We start from the raw sequence: 23,766 nt of genomic DNA on the forward strand, positions 1-23,766 counted from the left end.
TAGGCTATCAACTTCCACAACAAAGGATGGAAGTCTGTTCCACCAACCAACTACCCGCTGGCTAAAGGCAAATTTCCGCACGTCTATCCTACATCTGTCTTTCCTCAATTTGAATTTATGCCCTCTCAGGTGATTATTCTGAGCAAGAGGAAGAATCCCATGAGCATTGAGCATGCTCAAACCATTCAAGGCTTTATACACCTCTATCAGATCACCTCGCTGGTGCCTAGTCTCCAGAAACTGTAATTTGCAAAACTTAATCCTTTCTTCGTAAGAGTACCCCTTTGTTCTATTCACTAATCTTGTTGCCCTTCTCTGTACTTGTTCCAGCAGATCTACATCCTTCTTGAAATGAGGTCTCTAGCCTGTGGCCTGACCATTGTCTTATACAAGGGAATAATCACCTCCTTATCCCTGCTAGAAAAATTCCTGTATATCATTGACAATACTCCATGAGCTACTCTTGCAGCCTGTCTGCACTGCTCAGAGAACATCATATCTGCCTGCACAATTACCCCCAGGTCCTTTTCATTCTCTACCACTGTTAGTGTAGTACCACAGAGTTGATACGTTGCTCTGGGGTTGCTGTTTCCCATATGTAGTACTTTACATTTGTCGATGTTAAAAATTCATTTGCCACCTCTCAGCCCATCTGCTCAACCTTTCCAGATCCTGTTGCAGCAGCATAGTGTCACTAGTGTCCTTGACAACCCTGCCAACCTTCGTATCGTCTGCAAACTTGGACATTAAGCTTGATATACCATCATCAATTTCATTTATAAATACAGAAAACAATAATGGACTGAACACTGAGCGACTCCACTAATAACATTAGTCCACGATGAGCAGTGTCCATTGATTACCACTCTCTGTCTTCTCCCCCTCAACCACCCCTTTATCCATAGCAGCAGTTTGCCTCCAATGCCAGACTGCTCCAATTTGTGCAGCAGTCTTCCATGTGCAACAGTATCAAAAGCCTTTCTAAGATCCGAGTATATAATATCAAAGTTATTCCCTGCATCCAGTTCTTTTGTGACTGCATCATAGTATCCAATCAAATTGGTCAGGCAAGACTTCCCCTTAACAAAACCATGCTGTGTCCGAGCTATAACTGAAGTCTTGTCTAGATGATCCTACAGTGCTTCTTTAACCAGTGCCTCCATTAATTTTCCTGGAACAGAAATTAAACTCACAGGTCTATAATTACTTGTGTCGGCCTTTGATCCTCCTTTGTGAATTGAGGTTACATTTGCACATCTCCAGTCTGTGGGTACCTCCCCTGAGTCCAAGGAAGCTCTCATAATTATGGCTAAGAGTTTTCTTACTTCTTTTGCTGCCTCCTTTAATATAACTGGATAGATCCCATCCACCTCAGGTGCCTTTCTTGTGTTTATCTTCAACAATTTCTCCTTCACTTTACTATCAGTTATTACAAGATTCTCTAGCTTACTACCAGAGTTGAGTACACCTCTGGCATTCCCCTCGCTGAATAACTCCTGATGTGTGAATGTCGATGAAAAATATTCATTTAGTTTGTTAGCTACCTGAGCAGAATCATCAACAGTTGAACCATCGATAACAAGTGTACCAATCTGATTCATCCCCGTCCTTCTAGAGTTGACATAAGTAAAGAACTCTTTGCTGTTTCTCTTTGCATCCCTTGCCAAAGATTTCTCGTGATCTGCCTTTGCCTGCCTAACCTCCTTTGTAACTTGGTGACAGACCAGCTTATATCTATCATAGGCTTCTGTGTCACATGTTAATTTATATGTATCCAATGCATTTTTCTTCTCTGTCATATGTCTGATTAGTTCATCTGACATCCATCTGACAAGGCCTAAACCTTGAACAATATTTCTTAGTTGGTTTGTAAAGCCTAGTAGCTTCCAAGATAAGTTCTTTGAATGCTTCCCATTTTGAATTTGCTGTTGGTAACATCTTCAGTTGGTCCCACTGTATAGAATTTAAATACTGTCTCAGTCCATCGTAGTCGCCTTTATGAAAGCAATATCCCTTCCCTTTACCCCTGATGGTAGTTATCTCTTTGAGTAAATCCCACTTCAGCACACTGTGATCACTGCCACCTAGTGGTTTCTTTATCTGCAGATTCTTAATGCATGAAGAATCACTACTGATAATCAAATCAAGAGTATTACTCCCTCTAGTTGCCTCCCGAACATGCTGATGTAGAAAACAATCATCCAATAAATCTACAAAAGCTTTGCTAGTCTGTGAATGACCAACCCACAAATTCCAGTCATTATCTGGGAAATTAAAATCCCCCTTTATAAGACTCTCTGATGTACTGGCCCACTCTATTTCTCTGTACAGTTTCTTATTATACTCAACAGAGTCATTAGGCCTATAGCACACTCCTACTCTCAATTGTGATCTCCCAATGCTTATGTCACACCAAACTGACTCGACACTGCACTGTCCAGCGATGTCAACTGGCTTCACTTCCTTGGATTTTGTGTTTCTTAACTAATAGCATAACTCCTCCTCCCTTCCTCTCCTGTCTATCCTTTCTGTAGATGTTGTACTCCCCAAATTCCAGTTCTGCATTCCTTATATCTGTGTGACACCACGTCTCTGATATCCCAACAATATCTGCCTTTGATGCTTTGAGCAATACCTCAAATTCATCAAATTTATTTACCAAACTCCTAGCATTGGTGTACACCCAAGTATACATGCACCTGTTTCTATTCTTAGCTACCCTAACACAACCCATGTGTTTACTTGTACCGCAATGACTCCCAGCAGTCTCTGAAATATCCTGCATCTTGTTTTTCAGGCTTCTGCTCATTCGGATAGAAGTAGTGCAAGAATCACTTTCACCTCTGCCAGTGGCTACTGTTAATCTATTAGTCTTTATATCCCCCCAAGCTAGCAGTTTTCCGACCCAACTAACACTGCCTTGATAGCATCAGCAAATATTCTTGCACCCTTTCTATTAAGTGTATCCTATCCCTGTAGAAGCAGTCTCTCCTGTTAACAAGTACAGTGTAGGCTGAAAAAAATCTACCCCTTGAGCCTTGCACAATCTTTCCAGGGCCGAATTGATCGACAAGGCTCTCATTATATACTCCCTCCTATCGTGTCTGGGCAGAATTGGAGACACTTTCAAATTCAACCCTAATTCACGGCTTTTTTTCAATTGTTAGATGTTACAAATACAGTCCATGTGGTGAGACCTGAATATCAGTTCCATCAAAATTTTAGACTCGGGTCGCAAGCTGTAGCCTGTCACATCTGGAAGAATGTCTGTGGCAAGCCTCAGTTGCTGAAAACTTAGGATTTCCTTTATGAGCACTTATAACAGAAATTTTTTATTTCTGCTCAAATGAAATCTGGATTTTAATATCTGTCGAACATACAGTATAATCCTAGTTATCAAAACAGTTGAGACTGAGTACTTCAGAAAACAGTTTTTTTAGATAATTTTAAATGCCACTTGTGTAAATTTAATTAGAGAAAATTATAGTAATTTGCCTGTATTATTTACACATTATGTGCAATATATGGTTATACAGCTTTATAATATGCCTGTTGTCTTAACCATGCCTGACAGTCAGTTTGTCCATTCATTCATTCCTCTGCATGTGAAAGCTCGACTCCCAATGAACAGATTTTCACAAAATTTTATATTTGCACCTTTTAAGAAGATTTAAAAAAAAAGCCTTTCAATTTTATTATAATCAGTCCAATAGAAACCTGAAAATTATTTCATTTTTTTTTTCTATCCTCATATAATAACTCGACATTCAGTGGGTGAATTTTCCTGAAATTTTATATTTGTGACATAAAGATTTGTTGGGTTCATTCCAAACAGACCAAAAGAAATCTCGCAATTATTATTATTTATTTTTTTTTTTCATGCATATCACTTAGGCTATCCATATACCATATATTGTAGTTAAAGCACTGGATATTGTTTGTTGCTATGCACTGGTTGGAGGAATGAATGGACAATGTGGTGGATGTGTAGAAATGAAATTTTCTTTGTTTGTGCATAAAAATGTTTCATTTTTTCTACTTTTTTTTGTCTTAAATCAATAATTTTTACTATTTGTTAATGTGCCTGAAGTGTAACTCATTGCATGCATTAATTCATAATGATCCAGACTAAAACATTTTTGGTCTGAATCATTATGAAATTAACCAACAGTTAGTTTTCATGCTTTGTCTCTAGAACTGTACATTGCTGTTAAAAATGTCCAAAGTATTTATTTCATAGTTCACTGAATTTGATAATATGAAACACTGTTTATGAAAAGTCAAATTTGAGGGATACAGATAAAAATTTAAACAAAATCTATAAGTAAACAAAGAAGTTTGAAAAATGCCCGGCAGGCTGGGTAGATCTGTCATGCGACCTCCATATAACACCAGGTCACATTTATCTGATGCATAAAATTTCTCCTGGAAAAAAACGAGCCTACAAATTACTATTATATGACTTTTTAATTGTAGTAATTTATGTAAAGGTGAATTTGTAGCCCTGTTTTAGTAGTGAAGTTTTCATGCATCATATCAATGTGCTTGGTATTGTCAGAAGTAACATAATTTACTTACTCTTTTTTTGCATTCATTGATAATGCTTTGTGTAAGTGAAATCAAGATTTGATTACAGTAGCTTTGTTTCTTTCAGTTAAATATTAAATGCATCAAATTTGTTGATTGAAATAAAGAGCAAAAATAAAAGTGAAATTGTGTTTTTTTTTTTAAATTATTTCAGACTGAAATTTTGGATACCTGGACCTTACTAGCTTTTTTAAAAAGTTTTTTATTATTATATATACTTTGTCCTTGGTTTTGTATAGCATTACCAAATTTACAATTAACAAAAGGGTAAACTTTTGTTATTAATTTATTATTTTGTATTGTTCACAGACTGTTTCAAAAATTATTGCAAAGATTTCTAATATTTTATGGTGGAAATTGAGATTCAGTGGGGGGGGGTGGAGTTTATTTAATATTACTAGCTCTAAGTTGTTTAGAAACGAAATTTCCTTATCTCAATAGCTACCACATTTTACCAAGAAATTTCAGATCCTGATTTTAGTGGAAGAACAAGATATATTGTAGTGTAAAGAATATCAAGCTAACAAATGATTTAAAGTTGAAATTATATTCTGTAAGATAATTTAATACAAGTGAACTTATGTTTTATTAAATTATTTAAAGTATTTTATAATTTGATTATGAAGATGCTAAGAGCATGTTTAATTCTCACAGAACTTTCTAGCAACGACCGACAAACTGCCTTAAAATAAATTTATTAAAATAAATAAATAATATCTACATAAAATACTAAAACAGAGATAAAATATAAAACAAAAGTGTTAAAATACAATAAAATATGGATAAAACTAATAAAATATACAGTAGCTTTCAAGACAAAGTGCATCTTCATCAGCTTAGTCGGTGAATGGTGTACTGCAGTATATATGTCGATTACAACAGTAAAAGTCAGCTGAGCATGATCATGCATCACGAGTCTGGTGTCAGTTGAGCAGAATTACGTACACGTGATGATTGCCAGCACTCACTGCACTGCAAAACAGTAGATTCCATAATGGGATGCAAGTGCTCTCCCATACTGCGATTCATGGTACTATTACTGCTAGTAACGTGCAGTGCCTCAAGCCATGAGCACTGGTAGTAATCACGTGAATAGTCGACGATTTCAATATCCCATCGGGATCAACATTGTGCTTCTCTACCCAATAATGCTTGCCGACCGCAGAGCATTCAAAATTAGCGGTTCGAAGAGCCACCTCAAGTTCAGAAACCCTATCTTTCAATCTCCTACCGGACTCACCTACATAATTATTATTTACATAGCTATTATTTATTTATTTTACTAAATTTATTTTAAGTCAGTTTGTCGGTCGTCGCTAGCAAGTTTTGTGATATGCAACCCAAAGTTCAAGGCCTGTTTTCCAATGTTTAATTCTACCAATGATATTAATATATTATACACAATTTGCTTATTTAACAGGCAACATGTATTGTCATATGAGAATTTTTTTTTAAATTTTTTCTAGGCTTCTAAAGAAATTTTGGAAAAAGAACTTTTATCAAATATTTATAATAAGCCACCAGAAAAATGCTCTAATAGGACTGAGAAATTACTAAAGGGTGAAGAAGTAACTGAACATCCATTAGCTGCATGTGTACAGCCAACAAAAAATATGAACAGTGTGACTGATCATCCTATGAGCAGATCAGTGATGTATACAACCTCTACTAGTCCATCACATGAGGGTAAGTTTTAAATGTGTTACTGTAAATACACAAAACCGTGTAAATCCTATAATTTGAGAGTTCATTTTGGTAAAAGCCCAAAATGTTCAGTTCATTTTGAGCTTTTACTGCTGTGATATAGTAGACCTTAGGATTTACCTGTTTGTATTGGTAAAAGCCTGAAATACCAACACAGTTTACTTTATTTCAGACTTTTACCACTCTGGTACAGTAAATTTCTAGTATTTAACAGTGCACTTGGTAAAAGCTTTTTTGATAATCATCTTTTCTGTTTGACTGAAATACTGTATATTAGGCACTCAAACAGTGAATATTTTATTCTTTTATTAAAAAGAATATTTTATTAAAAAAGCAGCAAAGCAGCTGCTTTGCTGCTTTTTTTTTAATTTTTAAACAATGATTGGGAGAGGAGAATATACTACTATCCCAATCATTGTTTAAAAATTAAAAAAGTGAATGAGCCAGAAAATTATCATTGCTTCTTTTTGAAACCATGCTGTTTCATTCAGAATTCCATTTCTATCTAAAAGATTGTGTATTGCACTTTTGATCATTGCCTCCAAGATTTTTCCTAACCAGTTAGTAGTTACCTGTTTCACTCTTGAGAACCACCATTTGTATTGGTGATATTTTGGTGTTTAGGTATGGACACCTTACCTAAAAAGAAAGACATTGTGAGTTCCTTGAAAGGATCCAGAGGTGACAACACACCTGGTGAAATTGGCAAAAGGGCATCCATATGAGGAAGGACTTCAGATATCTGGGGTACAGCACTTGGAAAGTAGAGACCTTAGAGGAGACTTGGTTGAAGTGTACAAGGGCCTGAGGCGCCTCCGTAGCTAGGTGGGCAGGAGCAGCAGTGCGTAGCACACGCTTCTTGATTAGACCGGGGTTCGAGCCTGTGACCACCAAATACGGAGGTTGCGGAAAGGTCAGAGAATGACCACCGCATATCCCCGGAGCAATATGGCCTTAGTTGCTAATGCTCCTAAAAACCAAATAGCAAACAAGGGCCTGAGAGGTGAATATAAAATGAATGAGGGTGAAATTTTCACTGTTATAATTGATTCCAGAACTTGAGGCAGGAGGAAGGGGTTTAGACTGGATTGCAAGAAGTTTTCTTTTAGTTAGTGAGTTGTAATTACAAGAATAATTACCTCGATGGGTGTTTGAGGCTGACAGCCTAGAGAAATTCAGAGGTCAGCCGATAGACACCTGTGGAAGGAGAGAATCAAATAGATAAAAAATATTATTATTATTTATCTATTATTATTTTTACCTTTAATTAATATTTATTTATTTTTTTTGCTCAGTGTAGCAAAAGCCAAGGTTCCCATGCTCCACATAGTTACTTATTTGTTGATTTTTAAACAAGGGCATAGAAGGGATATATCCTGTATCTGAACAAGGTTGTTTGTGTTACATATTCACTGTTCTGAATATAGTGAATATGTTACAATCTTGCAGATAGGAGATATATATCCGCCCCACTCTTGTTTAAATATAGGAATAGTGAATGAACCAATTTATGTGGAACATTTTTTTGATATTTCAGGCCTATACCATCATAAACTGGTAAATCCTAAGATTTACCAGATTTTGGGCTTTTATAGTAACATATATAAAGCTTATTTTTTATTAGTGTTATTGTTAATTAATAATATATTGCAAGAAAATATTTTCATCTAGTGTGTAAAGTTCATAATTAAAAAAGTAAAGTTAATTCCAAAATCAATAATTCAGAATATGAAGTATTATCTGTTTTCAACATGTATGACTCAGGCATTCCACCTTCTGACTGTCAGATAGGACTGTCTTTGAAAATGTTTATTCATTTCAATCAGTCTAAGGGCATTTGGTGGATGAATAAAACTTGCACTAATCGTCCCTTTAATCAGCAGGGGCATGTTGTTTTGAAATGTAAGTGGGTAAATGAAATTAGATTACTTTAGGTCTGTTCAGTTCATGATTTGTTTTGTGTGCAATAATTAATTTTTTTCAATTGTTAATGATTCTGTATTTTCTCTTCCTGAAATAAAATATCTAATTAATTACAATGTATTTAATAGTTTATTTATTTATTTATTTTTTAATGCTTTTTGTAACCACAGTGATTGCGTGAATCTAGCTAATACTAATATTAGTATATTATTTACCAAGAAATATCTTTTTTTTATTAAAGAATAAATTTAAATTGATTGTTTTAATTAGCAGATAGGAAAATCAAATAATTGGTGCTTTGGTTGAAAGTGTTAGTACTTGCTAATTCAGTAATGCAATTACTAATCGATACATTGTCTTCATGAATAGTGCAGCATATTTTTATAGGTAATCTTGGATTTCTAATTTGTGTAGGTTCTAGAATGAATTGACTGTATTAATTACATTCAGTAGTTAAGGAATCTATTATATTAGGAGTAATTAGCTTACATTCTGTTTAAATTAACATGAATTAAGAAAAACATAAAATTAAAGGAAGTGTATCCAGTTGACAGAGATGGACAGTGCAATGTTCAGTCAGTGTGGTGTGACATAAGCACTGGGAAAGCAAAAATAAGAGTAGGAGTGTGTTATAGGCCTAATGACTTGAATGAGTACAATGAACAATTGTGCAGAGAAATAGAGTGGGCTAGTAAATCAGAACGTCTTATAATGGGGGATTTTAACTTCCCAGATATTGACTGGAACTAGTGTTTGGTCACTCGCACACTAGCAAGACTTTTGTGGATTTATTGGATGATTGTTTTCTGCAGCAGCATGTTCAAGAGGCAACCTCTGCTTCTCAAACATGCTTAGCAAGAGCTAAGCGGAGTTCCATTGGGTTCAGTGTTGGGCTCACTGTTGTTTTGTATATTCATCAATGATATTGATGAAGGTATATCAGGCTTAGAGTTGATGATTTGCAGATGATACAAATGTTGGCAGGGTTGTTAATGACAGTAATGGCAGTGTGCTACTGCAACAGGATCTAGAAAATTTGGGCAGATGGACTGAGAAGTGGCAACTGAAGTTTAACATTGACAAATGCAAAGTACTGCATATGGGTAGAAGTAACCCCAGAGGAATGTACCAACTGTGTGGTACTATGCTTAGGGTGGTAGAAAATGAAAAAGACCTGGTAGTAATTTTGCACTCAGATATGAAGTTTTCTGAGCAATGCAGACAGGTTACAAGAGCAGGTAATTGGGTTTTGTCAATGATATACAGGAATTTTGCTAGCAAGGAAAAGGAGGTGATTATCCCTTTGTATAATGCAATGGTCAGGCCATGCGTCGATTATTGCATACAGGTCGGGAGGCCTCATTTTAGGAAGAATGTAGATTTGCTGGACTGTGTACAGAGAAGGGCAACAAGATTGGTGAGGGAAATGAAGGGATCCTCTTACCGAGAGTGGCTTAAATTCTGCAAATTGCAGTGGCTGGAGACTGGGCACCTGTGAGGTGATACGATTGAGGTGTATAAGGCCTTGAATGGGTTGAGCATGCTGGATTCTGATGGGATTCTTCCACTTGCTCAGATTACAAAATTTTATGAACCTAAGGGAGCATAAATTCAAATTGAGGAAAGACAGTTGTAAAATAGATGTGCAGAAATTTGCCCTTAGCCAGCAGGTGGTTAAATGCGGGAACAAACTTCCATCTTTCGATGTGGAAGTTGATAGCTTAAATAAATTCAAGGAGGAACAGGACAGACATTTAGAGGGAATGGTTGCGTGAATTTTTTTTTTTTTTTTTTTGGCTGATGCTACATAAGCTCATACGCTTGCTTTCTTGCATTACATGCGTTTATTACTATAAGAATTGCTTGGTGTTAAATTTTGATATACAGTAATACCCCGACTTACGCGAACTCGGAGTTACGCGGTTCTTGATTTTTTCGTTTGGCAACGCTGCCGCCCACTATCTTAAAGGTCGTTTTTCATATGTTATCGATATACGGTGCGACGGCGGGGAATGAGAGCGAAAGATGAACAAAATTCAACTTTGCTGCTTTTATGTTTTTTATATCAGTGAAGGGGAAACACATTTCACCATAATAACGTAAAAACCAACACAATTCCAGCTATCGGTATAATCGCAAATGCAATTAGATCGAGTTTACTACCAGTTTATAACAGATGATTTCACTAGCAGAAACGCAACTGGATTTTTATTGTTTTATGGTAGTAACCCCTAGAAATGTGAGGTGTTAATAGTGTATCTCTGCCTTTATGGTGTTGTTTATTCAGTTGCTACATGCGAGCAGCTTTGTTTATGCGTATCAAGCGTGCCTCCTCGTTTTGTAATTGTGCTTTATTCCCTAAAAATGAGTAAAATACTTAATTAAAAGTGTGAAAAGGAAGCGTCCTAGTGAAGACACTGCAGATTCAGAGAGAAAAAGAAAAGCAATTATCGATAAACAGAGGCGGACTGGATCAAAAATTCTTACCCGGGGAAAATTTATAGTGGCCTCATACTATGGTTTATGGCCAAAATCACACTGGCCCACCGGGGTTTCCCCGGTAAGGCTTATGGCCAGTCCGCCTCTGTCGATAGAGAAAAAATATGAAATTGTGAAACGCTTTGAGCGAAATGAAAGACCATGTGATATTGCACGTGCTACAGGCCTAAACGAAGCAACGGCGAAAAGCACATGGCAATTGCGAACTTGACAGGTTGAAAATTGAAAAGGGCTAATTGTAAAGGGCTTAAAAATTTTAGAAAACATAGACTCCAACGAAGAACGCGTTATAGCTACAAAGCAAGGAATAAAAAAATTATTAGCTTGCTACGAAGAAATTCTGCGTGAAAAAAAGAACGCGCTGTGTCGTCAGACGAATTTGTTAGATTTTATGAAGCCATCGACATCGAAATAACTTTTTAACGTAAGTCATTTGTTTTTTAATACATATTTTGTATTAATATGTATAAAGAACTGCAATTTTATTAATATTTTTCTTCTAAACTAGTGTTTTTGTTAGTCCTTGGTCCCAATTAAGCAAAATTTATATGTATTTATATGCAAAGTTGTACCCCGACTTACGCGAATTCGACTTACGCGATTTTCGTCGGACCCACCTATCGCGTAACTTCGGGGTATTACTGTATATATATATATATATATATATATTTTTTTTTTTTTTTTTTTTTCAGGAAATGTTTCTAGGTCCTCATCATTACAATTTGGAGAAGAAAACTGCACTTTATTTCAGTGTGTGAAATACCTTGGTTGTGCTGCTATTAATGCTCCTCGTAGTGAAACTGAGATCCAAAGAAATATGTTAATTCTTAATGAACAGTCCTTGGAGCTTGCCATAGAAGTTACGTTATCAGTGCCAAACCATTCAGAAGGTTCTGTTATGTATGTATTGCCATGCCATTATTTATATTCTGTTTTAAATTTGATATTTTCTTAATCTCTTCACAGTTGAACAGTATACTGTATTGCAGAACCATTAAAAATAGGAAAATTGTACTGCAGGATGGCTCTCTGTAGTTAGGAATCATGATGAGAAGGACCAGGAACTTGGATGAAGCATCAGGAAACTAATCTCCCTTCTTCATTCTGACACATCTAAAGAAGGAAGAACTTAGTTCTCCAAAAGTTTTGTGATTATAGTTTTATAATGTTTGGATGGCATTACTCACATCTGTGTCCTTATCCTTTTCATCGTAATTTATAATCACAGAGGATGTGGGGTCGCCTCTACAGAATTTAGACAATATGAACATATACTCTGAGTATTTCAGAAATTTTATGAAATAGCCATCTGATTTTCAACAGTGCACCATATTTGACCATAGATTTTGCCAACCGTCTTACATTCAAACTGGCAGGTGCTGTAACCAACGGAAAATGTTTCAAATGTTACAAAAATGTTCTATTCTCTGTCATAAGTCTGTTTCCTAAAAATGTTATACTTATAGTTTTTGAATATTTGGTTGGTGTTATATACAAATCTTAGATCCTTTTGTTAGGTGATTTGATGCTTACATTACAGCCACTTAGGGCTTCCTTGTGCTATATAGTTAATTCCAGTAATTATTAATTTCTCAGGTATTTGTGGTCGAAAATATTGATCTGTGGTGACTATTTTATGCCATGCTACATCATCACCTCAGATAACTGCAGAATTGTTAAAAGAGTGGACTACATGTTGTGTGTCCTTCAAGAACTAAACTAAATGTAACAAATAGTTATTATTAATATTAGTAGGCAAATGATGCAAGAAAGCAAGCATTTATAGCATCTACCAAAAAAAAAATCCATTTATTTTGCATATCCATCCTCTCTAATAGTCTGTCTAGTTCGTAGTAATCGACCACCAAATGGCTGAAGGCAAACTTTCACATATTAACTCCAGGGGTTCACATCTGGTGAGTATGGGCTTGGCACACACACCCAGGGTTCTGAGCTGGATATCATCATTCTTCTTTTTCTTGGTGATTCCCTTGTACTCTCTCTCTCTCTGGAGAAATTAAATTTTCTTTTGGCTGGTGCAGCAAAAGCCTCAGGCATCCTTGCACCATATGGCTAATAATAATAATATCAATCCTGCAACCATCCTTCCTCAATTTGAATTTATGCTTCTTCATGTGCATAGTCCAAGCAAGAGGAAGAATCTTGTCAGCATTGAGTTTGTTCAAGCCATATTCAAAGTCTTAAACACCTCAATCAGATCACCATGTAGGTGCCTACTCTCCAGATGCTGCAATTCGCAAAACTGAATCCTTTCTTGATAAGCACTACTCTTTGCTCCCCTTACCAAGATTGGTAAGGGGAACAAAGAGTAGCTCTTATCAAGAAAAGAGTAGTTCTTATTTGCTGTACCTGTTCCAGCAGCTCTGCATCCTTCCTAAAATGAGGCCTCTTGGCCTGTGTTCAAGATGTGGCATGACCATTGCCTTATACAATGGTATAATTACCTCCTTATCCCTGCTAACAAAATTCCTGTATATTATTGACCGAATCGTATGAGCTGTCCTGGCAGCCTGTTAAGCAAGCCTCTGACCAATGCAGCCAGGACAGGCTGCATTGATCAGAGAACCTAATATCTGACTGCATTATTATCCCCAGATCTTTTTCATTCTTCACCATCCTTACTACCACACAGTTGGTACGTAGTAGTAGTGGCATGTGATGCAAGAAAGCAAGTGTATGAGCTTATGCAGCATCAGCCAAAAGAAAAAAATAAAATAAAATTTACAAAACAATTCCCTCTAAATGTTTGTCCAGTTCCTCCTTAAATTTATTTAATTTATCAACTTCCACAATGACAGATGGAAGTTTGTTCCAGCAATTAACCACCCACTGACTAAAGGCAAATTTTGGCACATCTATTCTACATCTATCTTTCCTCAATTTGAATTTATGCCCCTTTAGGTTCGTAATCTGAACAAGTGGAAAAATCCCATCAGAATTCAGCATGCTCAACCCATTCAAGGCCTTATACACCTCAATCAGATCACCTCGCAGGTGCCTAGTCTTCAGCCGCTGCAATTTGCTGAACTTAAGCCTCCCTTGGTAAGAAGATTCTTTCATTCCTCTCACCAATCTTGTTGCCCTTCTCTGTGCACACTGAAACAAATCTACATCCTTCCTAAAATAGGCCTCCAGACCTGTACGCAGTACTCAAGGCGTGATCTGACCATTGCCTTATACAGAGGGACAATCGCCTCCTTTTCCCTGCTAGCAAAATTTCTGTATATCATTGACAAAACCCCATGACCTGCCCTGGCAGCCTGTCTGCATTGCTCAGAAAACTTCATATCTGACTGCACAATTACTCCCAGGTCTTTTCATTTTCTACCACCTTAAGTGTAGTACCACACAATTGGTACGTTTCTCTGGGGTTACTTCTACCCATATGCAGTATTTTTCATTTGTCAATGTTAAACTTCAGTTGCCACTTCTCAGCCCATCTGCCCAAATTTTCTAGATCCTGTTGCAGTAGCGCACTGCCATTACTGTCATTAACAACCCTGCCAACCTTTGTATCATCTGCAAACTTCGACGCTAAGCCTGATATACCTTCATTAATATCATTAATAAATATACAAAACAACAGTGGACCCAACACCAAACCCTGTGGGACTCCACTAATAACATTAGTCCACGAAGAGCAGAGCCCATTGATTACCACCCTCTGTCTTCTCCCACTCAACCATCCTTTTATCCGTTGTAGCAACTTACCCTTAATATCATTCTGCTCCAATTTGTACATTAGTCTTCCCTGCCCAACAGTGTCAAAAGCTTTCCTGAAATCCAAGTATATGATCAAAATTATTTTTTGCATCCAGTTCTTTTGTAACCACATCATAATATCTAATCTAATTTTCAGACAAGACTTTCCCTTAACAAACCCATGCTGTGTCTGAATTATTGCTGCAGTGTTGTCTAGATGATCCTGCAATTCATCTTTAGCTAGTGACTCCATTATTTTACCCGGAACAGAAGTTAAACTATTTGTGACTTGATTACAGACTAGCTTATATCTGCCTGATAATTTATATCCATCCCATGCATTTTTCTTCTCTGCCACGTTACTCTGGGTTACTGCTACCTGTTTGCAGTACCTTGCATTTGTCAGTGTTAAACTTCATCAGCCCATCTGCTTAATTTTTCTAGATCCTGTTGCAGTAGCATACCATCATTACTGTTATTAACCACACAAGCTCAGGTTGTATGTCACTGCATTACATAAATATCTTCAGTAATATTTGAATCTTACAACTGCAATATATTTAATTTTAATGTAAAATAAAATTAAATATTAAACAGTATATTTAATTTTATTGTAAAGTCATTATGTACCGTAATTGATGGTATATCTATTTTGTTTTTTTTTTTCTTTCAGATTATATGAAGTTGATTCTAGTAATGAAATTGCCTCTTTTGCCATTTATCGAATTTTATTTTGTGCTCGTGGAAGACCAGAAACCAAAGAAGTGCAGTGTTTTGCCTTTACTTGTAGCCATGGGAACACTGCTGAAACAGCAATTTTCCAGTGTCATGTTTTCAAATGTGATAATGCAGAAAGTGTAAGTTACAAATACTGGATTTATTTTTTTTTAAATTTTATTGACCATAAATTTATCCATACAGTATAGTTTTGTAATTTGTGAAAAATAATTGATTTGTTTTTCAATCATCTTAAGTACTGAATTAAGTGTCCACTCAGTTTTCAGCTTTGTCAAAAATATTAAATATTTGGGGTGTTGTTATTAGGAAATATTTTATAATAACAAGCAGGTTATCATGGTCAGTTAATTATAAAGTAAAAAAATATATTTGAATTATTCATTGAATTGTCCAAATATTAAAATACTTTGTGCTTCCATTTCCATTTTGTAGTTTCTTAATCAGATAAGATGTGCAGTGGCTTTTATTTATAAACCACTACACAATGCACCTGCATGCAAACTAGAAGTCAGTTAAATCTAAAAGCCTTTATTGCCAAATCAAAAAAAGGAAAAAGAAACAGTATGGACATTTCTAGAGAGGTATACAGTAATCACGAAATTTAGCATAAAGCAAATGGTACTAATGGAGAATAAAAGTTACTAATAACCTAAAAGTTCACATATCATATTACAGCCGTATTTTTCTAAGCACCATGAGATAGTATGTATTCCAAATTGCCGAGTAAAAGAGAAGCACTGATGAAGGCATACCTGAGCGGGATCATCAACAGTTGAACCATCGATATCATGCAGACCATTCTGATTCATTCCTTCCTTCTAGAGTTTATGTAAGTAAAGGAGGCTTTGCTGCTTTTCTTTGCATCCTTTGCTAAATATTTCTCGTAATCTACTTTTGCTTGACTAACCTCCCTTGTGACTTGATTAGACTAGCTTATATCTGCCACAGGCTTCTGTGTCACCTGATAATTTATGTGCATCCCATGCATTTTTCTTTTCTCTCACAAGTCTCATCAGTTCTTCTGACGTCCATTTAGGCCTAAACCTTGAATAGTATTTCTTAGTTGGTATCAAAAGGCTTGTAGCTTCCAAGATTAATTCCTTGAACATTTCCCATTTAGAATTTGCTGTTAGTAACTTCATCAGTTGATTCCACTGTATAGAATTTAAAAACTGTCTGAGACCACTGCAGTCACCTTTACAAAAGCAAAAACTGTTTCCTTTACCCCTGATGGTAGTTACATCTTTAAGTAAATCCCAAATCAGTACACTGTGGTCACTGCCACCTAGTGGTTCCTTTATCTGCAGATTCTTAATGCATGAATAATAATCACTGCTGATAATCAGATCAAGAGTATTACATCCTCTGGTTGCTTCTTGAAAGCACTGGCTAAGAGAGAGCAAAGAACAGGGAAAAGGAGATTTTCATGTATGTGAATGCAAAGAAGAAGAAAAGAATGAGATCATACCCTGGTATGATTGGTGTGAGAAGTACAAAGCCAGCCTTAAAGGCAGAATAAATGGCATAGGAAATTTGTAAAGTGATGAAAAGCCCTGAGCCTACAGCACCTATAAGTGATCTATAATTTGTTCCTTTTTGCATTAGCAAGGGCGCATGATGCAAGAAAGCAAGCTTATATAGCATCAGCCAAAAAAAAAGGAAAAAAAAAAAAAAGAAAACTTATTTCACCCAGCCCCTCGCTCCAAATGTTTGTCAAGTTCTGCCTTGAATCTATTTAAGTTATCACTTCTACAACGGTAATTTGTTCCTTTTTGCATTAGCAAAAGCACATGATGCAAGAAAGCAAGCTTATATAGCATCAGCCAAAAAAAAAAAAAAAAAACTTATTTCACCCATCCCCTCGCTCCAAATGTTTGTCAAGTTCTGCCTTGAATCTATTTAAGTTATCACTTCTACAACGGTAATTTGTTCCTTTTTGCATTAGCAAAGGCACATGATGCAAGAAAGCAAGCTTATATAGCATCAGCCAAAAAAAAAAAAAAAACTTATTTCACCCATCCCCTCGCTCCAAATGTTTGTCAAGTTCTGCCTTGAATCTATTTAAGTTATCAACTTCTACAACGGCAGATGGAAGTTTGTTCCTGTAATCAACCACCCACTGGCTAAAGGCAAACTTCTGCACATCTATTCTACAACTATCTTTCCTCAATTTGAATTTATGCCCTCTCAGGTGATTATTCTGAGCAAGAGGAAGAATCCCATCGGCATTGAGCATGCTCAAACCATTCAAGACTTTATACACCTCAATCAGATCACCTCGCAGGTGCCTAGTCTCCAGACACTGTAATTTGCAAAACTTAAGCTCTTTCTTTGTAAGAGCAACCCTTTGTTCCATTCACTAATCTTGTTGTTGTTCTTCTCTGTACTCGTTCCAACAACTCTACATCCTTCTTAAAGTGAGGCCTCCAGACCTGTATACAGTACCCAAGGTGTGGCTTGACCATTGCCTTATACAAGGGGATAATCACCTCCTTATCCCTGCAAGAAAAAATCCTGTATATCATTGACAAGACACCATGAGCTACTCTTGCAGACAGTCTTCTCCACGTAGAAAATTTCATATCTGCCTGCACACTCACCCCCAGGTCCTTTTCATTCTCTACCGCTGTCAGTGTGCTACCACAGAGTTGATACGTTACTCTGGGATTACTACTTCCCATATGTAGTACTTTACATTTAGCAATGTTAAAAAACTTCATTTGCCCCTCTCAGCCCATCTGCTCAACTTTTCTAGATCCTGTTGCAGCAGTGTACTGTCATTAGTGTCATTAACAACCCTGCCAACCTTCATATCGTCTGCAAACTTGGTCATTAAGCCTGATATACCATCATCAATATCATTTATAAATACACAAAACAACAATGGACCCAACACTGAACTCTCAGGGACTCCACTAATAACATTAGTCCACGAAAAGCAGTGTCCATTGATTACCCTCTCTGTCTTCTCCTACTCAACCATCCCTTTATCCATAGCTGCAATTTGCCTCCAATACCACACTGCTCCACTTTGTGCAGCAGTCTTCCATGTGTAACAGTATCAAAGGCCTTTCTAAGATTTAAATATATGATAACAAAGTTATTCTTTGCATCCAGTTCCTTTGTGACTACATCATAGTGTCCAATCAAATTAGCCAGATAAGATTTTCCCTGAAAAAACTCATGCTGTGTCTGTGCTATAACTGAAATCTTGTCTAGATGATCCTGCAATGCTTCTTTAACCAGTACCTCCATTCATTTCCCTGGAACAGAAGTTAAACTAACAGGTCTGTAATTACCTGTGTCTCCCTTTGATCCTCCTTTGTGGATTGGGGTCACATTTGCACATCCCCAGTCCATGGGTACCTCCCCTGAGTCCAGGAAAGCTCTCATAATTATGGCTAAAGGTTTGCTTACTTCCTTTGCAGCCTCCTTTAATATGACTGGATAGATTCCATCCACCCGAGGTGCCTTTCTTATATTTATCTTCAACAATTTCTCCTCCACTTTTACTGTCAGTTATTACAAGATTATCTAGCTTACTGCCGGAGTTTAATACAACTCTGGCATTCCCCCTCCCTGAATAACTCCTCATGTGTGAATGTAGATGCAAAATATTCATTTAGTTTGTTAGCTACCTGAGCAGGATCATCAACAGTTGAACCATCGAGATCAAGTAGATCAATCTGATTGATCCCCTTCCTTCTAGAGTTTACATAAGTAAAGTACTCTTTGTTGTTTTTCTTTGCATCCTTTGCCAAAGATTTCTCGTAATCTGCCTTCGCCTGCCTAACCTCCTTTGTAACTTGGTTACAGACCAGCTTATATCTATCATAGGCTTCTGTGTCATGTATTAATTTATATATATCCCATGCATTTTTCTTCTCTATCATGTCTAATTAGTTCATCTGACATCCATTTAGGCCTAACTCTTGAACAATATTTCTTTGTTGGTATTTTTAGCATTAGCATTAGTAGAGGCATTTGATGCAAGAAAGCAAGCTTATGCAGCATCAGCCAAAAAAAAAAAAAAAAACCCACTTCCACTTCACCCCTCTGTTCGTTCAAAATACCTGTCCAGCTGAGCCTTAAACTTATTTAGGCTATCAATCTCCACCACAAGGGATGGAAGTCTGTTCCACCAACCAACCACCCGCTGGCTAAAGGCAAATTTCCGCACGTCTATCCTACATCTGTCTTTCCTCAATTTGAATTTATGCCCTCTCAGGTGATGTTTCTGAGCTAGAGGAAGAATCCCATCAGCATTGAGCATGCTTAAACCATTCAAGGCTTTATACACCTCTATCAGATCACCTCGCTGGTGCCTAGTCTCCAGACACTGTAATTTGCAAAACTTAAGCCTTTCTTCGTAAGAGCACCCCTTTGTTCCATTCACTAATCTTGTTGCCCTTCTCTGTACTCGTTCCAGCAGCTCTACATCCTTCTTGAAATGAGGCCTCCAGACCTGTATACAGTACTCTAGGTGTGGCCTGACCATTGCCTTATACAATGGAATAATCACCTCCTTATCCCTGCTGGAAAAATTCCTGTATATCATTGACAATACTCCATGAGCTACTCTTGCAGCCCGTCTGCACTGTCAGAGAACTTCATATCTGCCTGCACAACCATCCCCAAGTCCCTTTCATTCTCTACCACTGTCAGTGTAGTACCACAGAGTTGATACGTTGCTCTGGGGTTGCTGTTTCCCCATGTGTAGTACTTTACATTTGTCAATGTTAAACTTCATTTGCCACCTCTCAGCCCATCTGCTCAACCTTTCTAGATCCTGTTGCACCAGCATAGTGTCAGTAGTGTCCTTGACAACCCTGCCAACCTTTGTATCATCTGCAAACTTGGACATTAAGCTTGATATACCATCATCAATATCATTTATAAATACAGAAAACAATAATGGACCCAACACTGAGCCCTGAGGGACTCCACTAATAACATTAGTCCACGATGAGCAGTGTCCATTGATTACCACTCTCTGTCTTCTCCCCCTCAACCACCCCTTTATCCATAGCAGCAATTTGCCTCCAATGTCACACTGCTCCAATTTGTGTAGCAGTCTTCCATGTGCAACAGTATCAAAAGCCTTTCTAAGATCCAAGTATATAATATCAAAGTTATTCCCTGCATCCAGTTCTTTTGTGACTGCATCATAGTATCCAATCAAGTTGGTCAGGCAAGACTTCCCCTTAACAAAACCATGCTATGTCTGAGCTATAACTGAAGTCTTGTCTAAATGATCCTGCAGTGCTTCTTTAACCAGTGCCTCCATTAATTTTCCTGGAACAGAAGTTAAGCTCACAGGTCTATAATTACTTGTGTCAGCCTTTGATCCTCCTTTGTGAATTGGGGTCACATTTGCACATTTCCAGTCTATGGGTACCTCCCCTGAGTCCAAGGAAGCTCTCATAATTATGGCTAAGGGTTTGCTTACTTCCTTTGCTGCCTCCTTTAATATAACTGGATAGATCCCATCCACCCCGGGTGCCTTTCTTGTGTTTATCTTCAACAGTTTCTCCTCCACTTTACTCCCAGTTATTTCAAGATTCTGTAGATTACTGCTAGAATTGAATACACCTCTGGCATTCCCCTTGCTGAATAACTCCTCATGTGTGAATGTCGATGCAAAATATTCATTTAGTTTGTTAGCTACCTGAGCAGGATCATCAACACTTGACCCATCAATATCAAGTGGACCAATCTGATTCATCCTCTTCCTTCTAGAATTTACATAAGTAAAGAACTCTTTGCTGTTTTTCTTTGCATCCCTTGCCAAGCATTTCTCGTAATCTGCCTTCGCCTGCCTAACCTCCTTTGTAACTTGGTTGCATATCAACTTGTATCTATCATAGGCTTCTGTGTCATGTGTTAATTTGTAAGTATCCCATGCATTTTTCTTCTCTGCCATATGCCTCATTAGTTCATCTGACATCCATTTTGGCCTAAACCTTGAACAATATTTCTTAGTTGGTATGTAAAGCCTAGTAGCTTCCAAGATAAGTTCTTTGAATGCTTCCCATTTTGAATATGCTGTTGGTAACATCATCAGTTGGTCCCACTCTATAGAATTTAAATACTGTCTCAGTCCATCGTAGTTGCCTTTACGGAAGCAATAACCCTTCCCTTTACCCCTAATGGTAGTTACCTCTTTGAGTAAATCCCACTTCAGCACACTGTGATCACTGCCACCTAGTGGTTCATTTATCTGCAGATTCTTAATGCATGAAGAATCACTGCTGATAATCAAATCAAGTGCTGATAATCAAATCAAATATTACTGCCTCTAGTTGCCTCCCGAACATGCTGATTTAGAAAACTATCATCCAATAAATCCACAAAAGCCCTGCTAGTGTGTGAGTAACCAACCCCCAAATTCCAGTCAATATCTGGGAAATTAAAATCTCCCATTATAAGACTCTCTGATTTACTTGCCCACTCTATTTCCCTGTACAGTTCCTTATTATACTCATCAGAGTCATTAGGCCTATAGCACACTCCTACTCTCAATTTTGATCTCCCAATGCTTATGTCACACCAAACTGACTCAACACTGCACTGTCTGGTGATGTCGACTGGCTTCACTTCCTTGGTTTTTATGTGTTTCTTAACTAATAGCATAACCCCTCCCCCTTCCTATCCTGTCTATCCTTTCTGTAGATGTTGTATTCCCCAAATTGCAGTTCTGCATCCCTTATATCTGTGTGACACCACGTCTGATATCCCAACAATATCTGCCCTTGATGTTTTGAGCAATACCTCAAATTCATCAAATTTATTTACTAAACTCCTAGCATTGGTGTACATGCAAGTATACCTGCACCTGTTTCTATTCTTAGCTACCCTAACACAACCCATGTGTTTACTTGTACCGCAATGGCTCCCAGCAATTTCTGAAATACCATGCATCTTGTTTTTCAGGCTTCTGCTCATTCTAATAGAAGCAGTGCAAGAATCTCTTTCACCTCTGCCAGTGGCTACTGTCAATCTATTGGTCTTTGTCTCCCCCCAAGCTAGCAGTTTTCCGACCCACCTAACACTGCCTCGATAGCATCAGCAAATATTCTTGCACCCTTTCTATTTAAGTGTATCCCATCCCTGTAAAAGCAATCTCTCCTGTTAACAAGTACAGTCCAGGCTAAAAAAAATTTTACCCCTTGAGCCTTGCACAATCTTTCCAGGGCCGAATTGATCGACAAGGCTCTCATCATATACTCCCTCCTATCGTGTCTGTGCAGAATTGCAGACACTTTCAAATTCAACCCTAATTCTCGGCTTTTGTTCAACAGTGACCTGTACTTGTTAAGTAATTCTGCTGGTCTCCTACTCTTAATATTATTAGTGTCAACGTGTACAACTATATCACCTTTTGTGCCCTTAAAAGATGATATTCGGTCTACAACGTCATCAACCTTTGCCCCTGGCAGACATACCCTGGTCCTGTTCCACCTATCTTTTTTTACAAAGCATGTTCCTCGTTTCCCTGACAATAGAGTCCCCAACAACTACTAGTTCCTTCAGGACCAGCGCATTCTGCCTTGGGGGTTGCCTCTGTGTCACGCGATGCCCAAGTGCAAGCTCTGGCGTTGATGTGGGCAGCTGAGAGCTTGATGGGCCCCTCAATTTAGTTTCTTCGAGGGCATCCACCCTGTCCTTCAAGCTCTCATATAGGCCCACAAGAACGCCGAGTTGTTGCCTGATATCGATACACTCCTTGCATCGCGCACACACAAAGTCTTCCCCCTTGGCAGTATCATGTCCTGTACCTGATTGCTCTGCAAACATCAAGCAAACAGTGCATTTTATAAGGCTGTGAGTCAGAGGACAACTGCCCCCCTCAGTTCTGCTCTGAGCCACAGCACTTCCATTAGCTTGAGCCTTTTGCTTTGCTGCTCTGGTCTGAGTCATGATTCTATTAATTTATTAATTAATTATAATTAATTATGTTATGTTATTAATTATGTTAAATATAATTAATTATATTACGTTTGTAATCTAAGTCGTTATATGTATTTATTTAAACGTACAATTTAACTGCTAACGAAGTTCAGCTAACGCTATCTAGTATGGTATATAACTATCGTATCACAAAGGCGGGAAAATTACGAACGGTAGCGGAGTTGAAACACGTGGAAACCTTTACCGATACTTTTATGCAATTACAAGGCCGAGTAAAGAATAAATACACCAAATTAATCAGAAAATCACAAAATAATGTTATACTACTAAATTTAAATCAAAAGTTTTAGAAAAACAATAATTTCAAATCAATAAATAAGAAAAATCCACTTAGCGGCTTTGAACACGACCGTCTCTAGTAGCCTCGTCAGCAGACTCCAAAAGCCTAGTAGCATTCCAAGATTAATTCTTTGAATGCTTCCCATTTTGAATTTGCTGTTGGTAACATTATCAGTTGGTCCCACCGTATAGAATTTAAATACTGTCTCAGACCACCGTAGTCACCTTTATAAAGACAAAAACCCTTCCCTTTACCATTGATGGTAGTTACCTCTTTGAGTAAATCCCACTTCAGCACACTGTGATCACTGCCACCTAGTGGTTCATTTATCTGCAGATTCT

General features: G+C 37.4%; 1 protein-coding gene across 4 annotated transcripts in view; it reads left to right on the top strand.

Annotated features, from left to right (window-relative positions):
- LOC150087647 (rab GTPase-activating protein 1-like) overlaps positions 1 to 23,766 on the top strand; it is a 298,662-nt gene that overhangs the window by 150,076 nt on the left and 124,820 nt on the right. For all 4 annotated transcript variants that reach the window (XR_016546720.1, XM_090369176.1, XM_090369174.1 and 1 more), the window contains exons 3-5: positions 6,054 to 6,273; positions 11,406 to 11,613; positions 15,110 to 15,293. Coding sequence is in view for 3 of the 4 variants with exons in the window: in XM_090369176.1 (XP_090225302.1) it covers positions 6,054 to 6,273; positions 11,406 to 11,613; positions 15,110 to 15,293 (612 nt within the window). In the remaining variant the exon portion in view is untranslated. The remainder of the gene's footprint in view (positions 1 to 6,053; positions 6,274 to 11,405; positions 11,614 to 15,109; positions 15,294 to 23,766) is intronic.

The sequence above is a fragment of the Mastigoproctus giganteus genome, chromosome 3, assembly GCF_048544385.1.
Source record: "Mastigoproctus giganteus isolate SK-2022 chromosome 3, ASM4854438v1, whole genome shotgun sequence".
NCBI lineage: Eukaryota > Metazoa > Arthropoda > Arachnida > Uropygi > Thelyphonidae > Mastigoproctus > Mastigoproctus giganteus.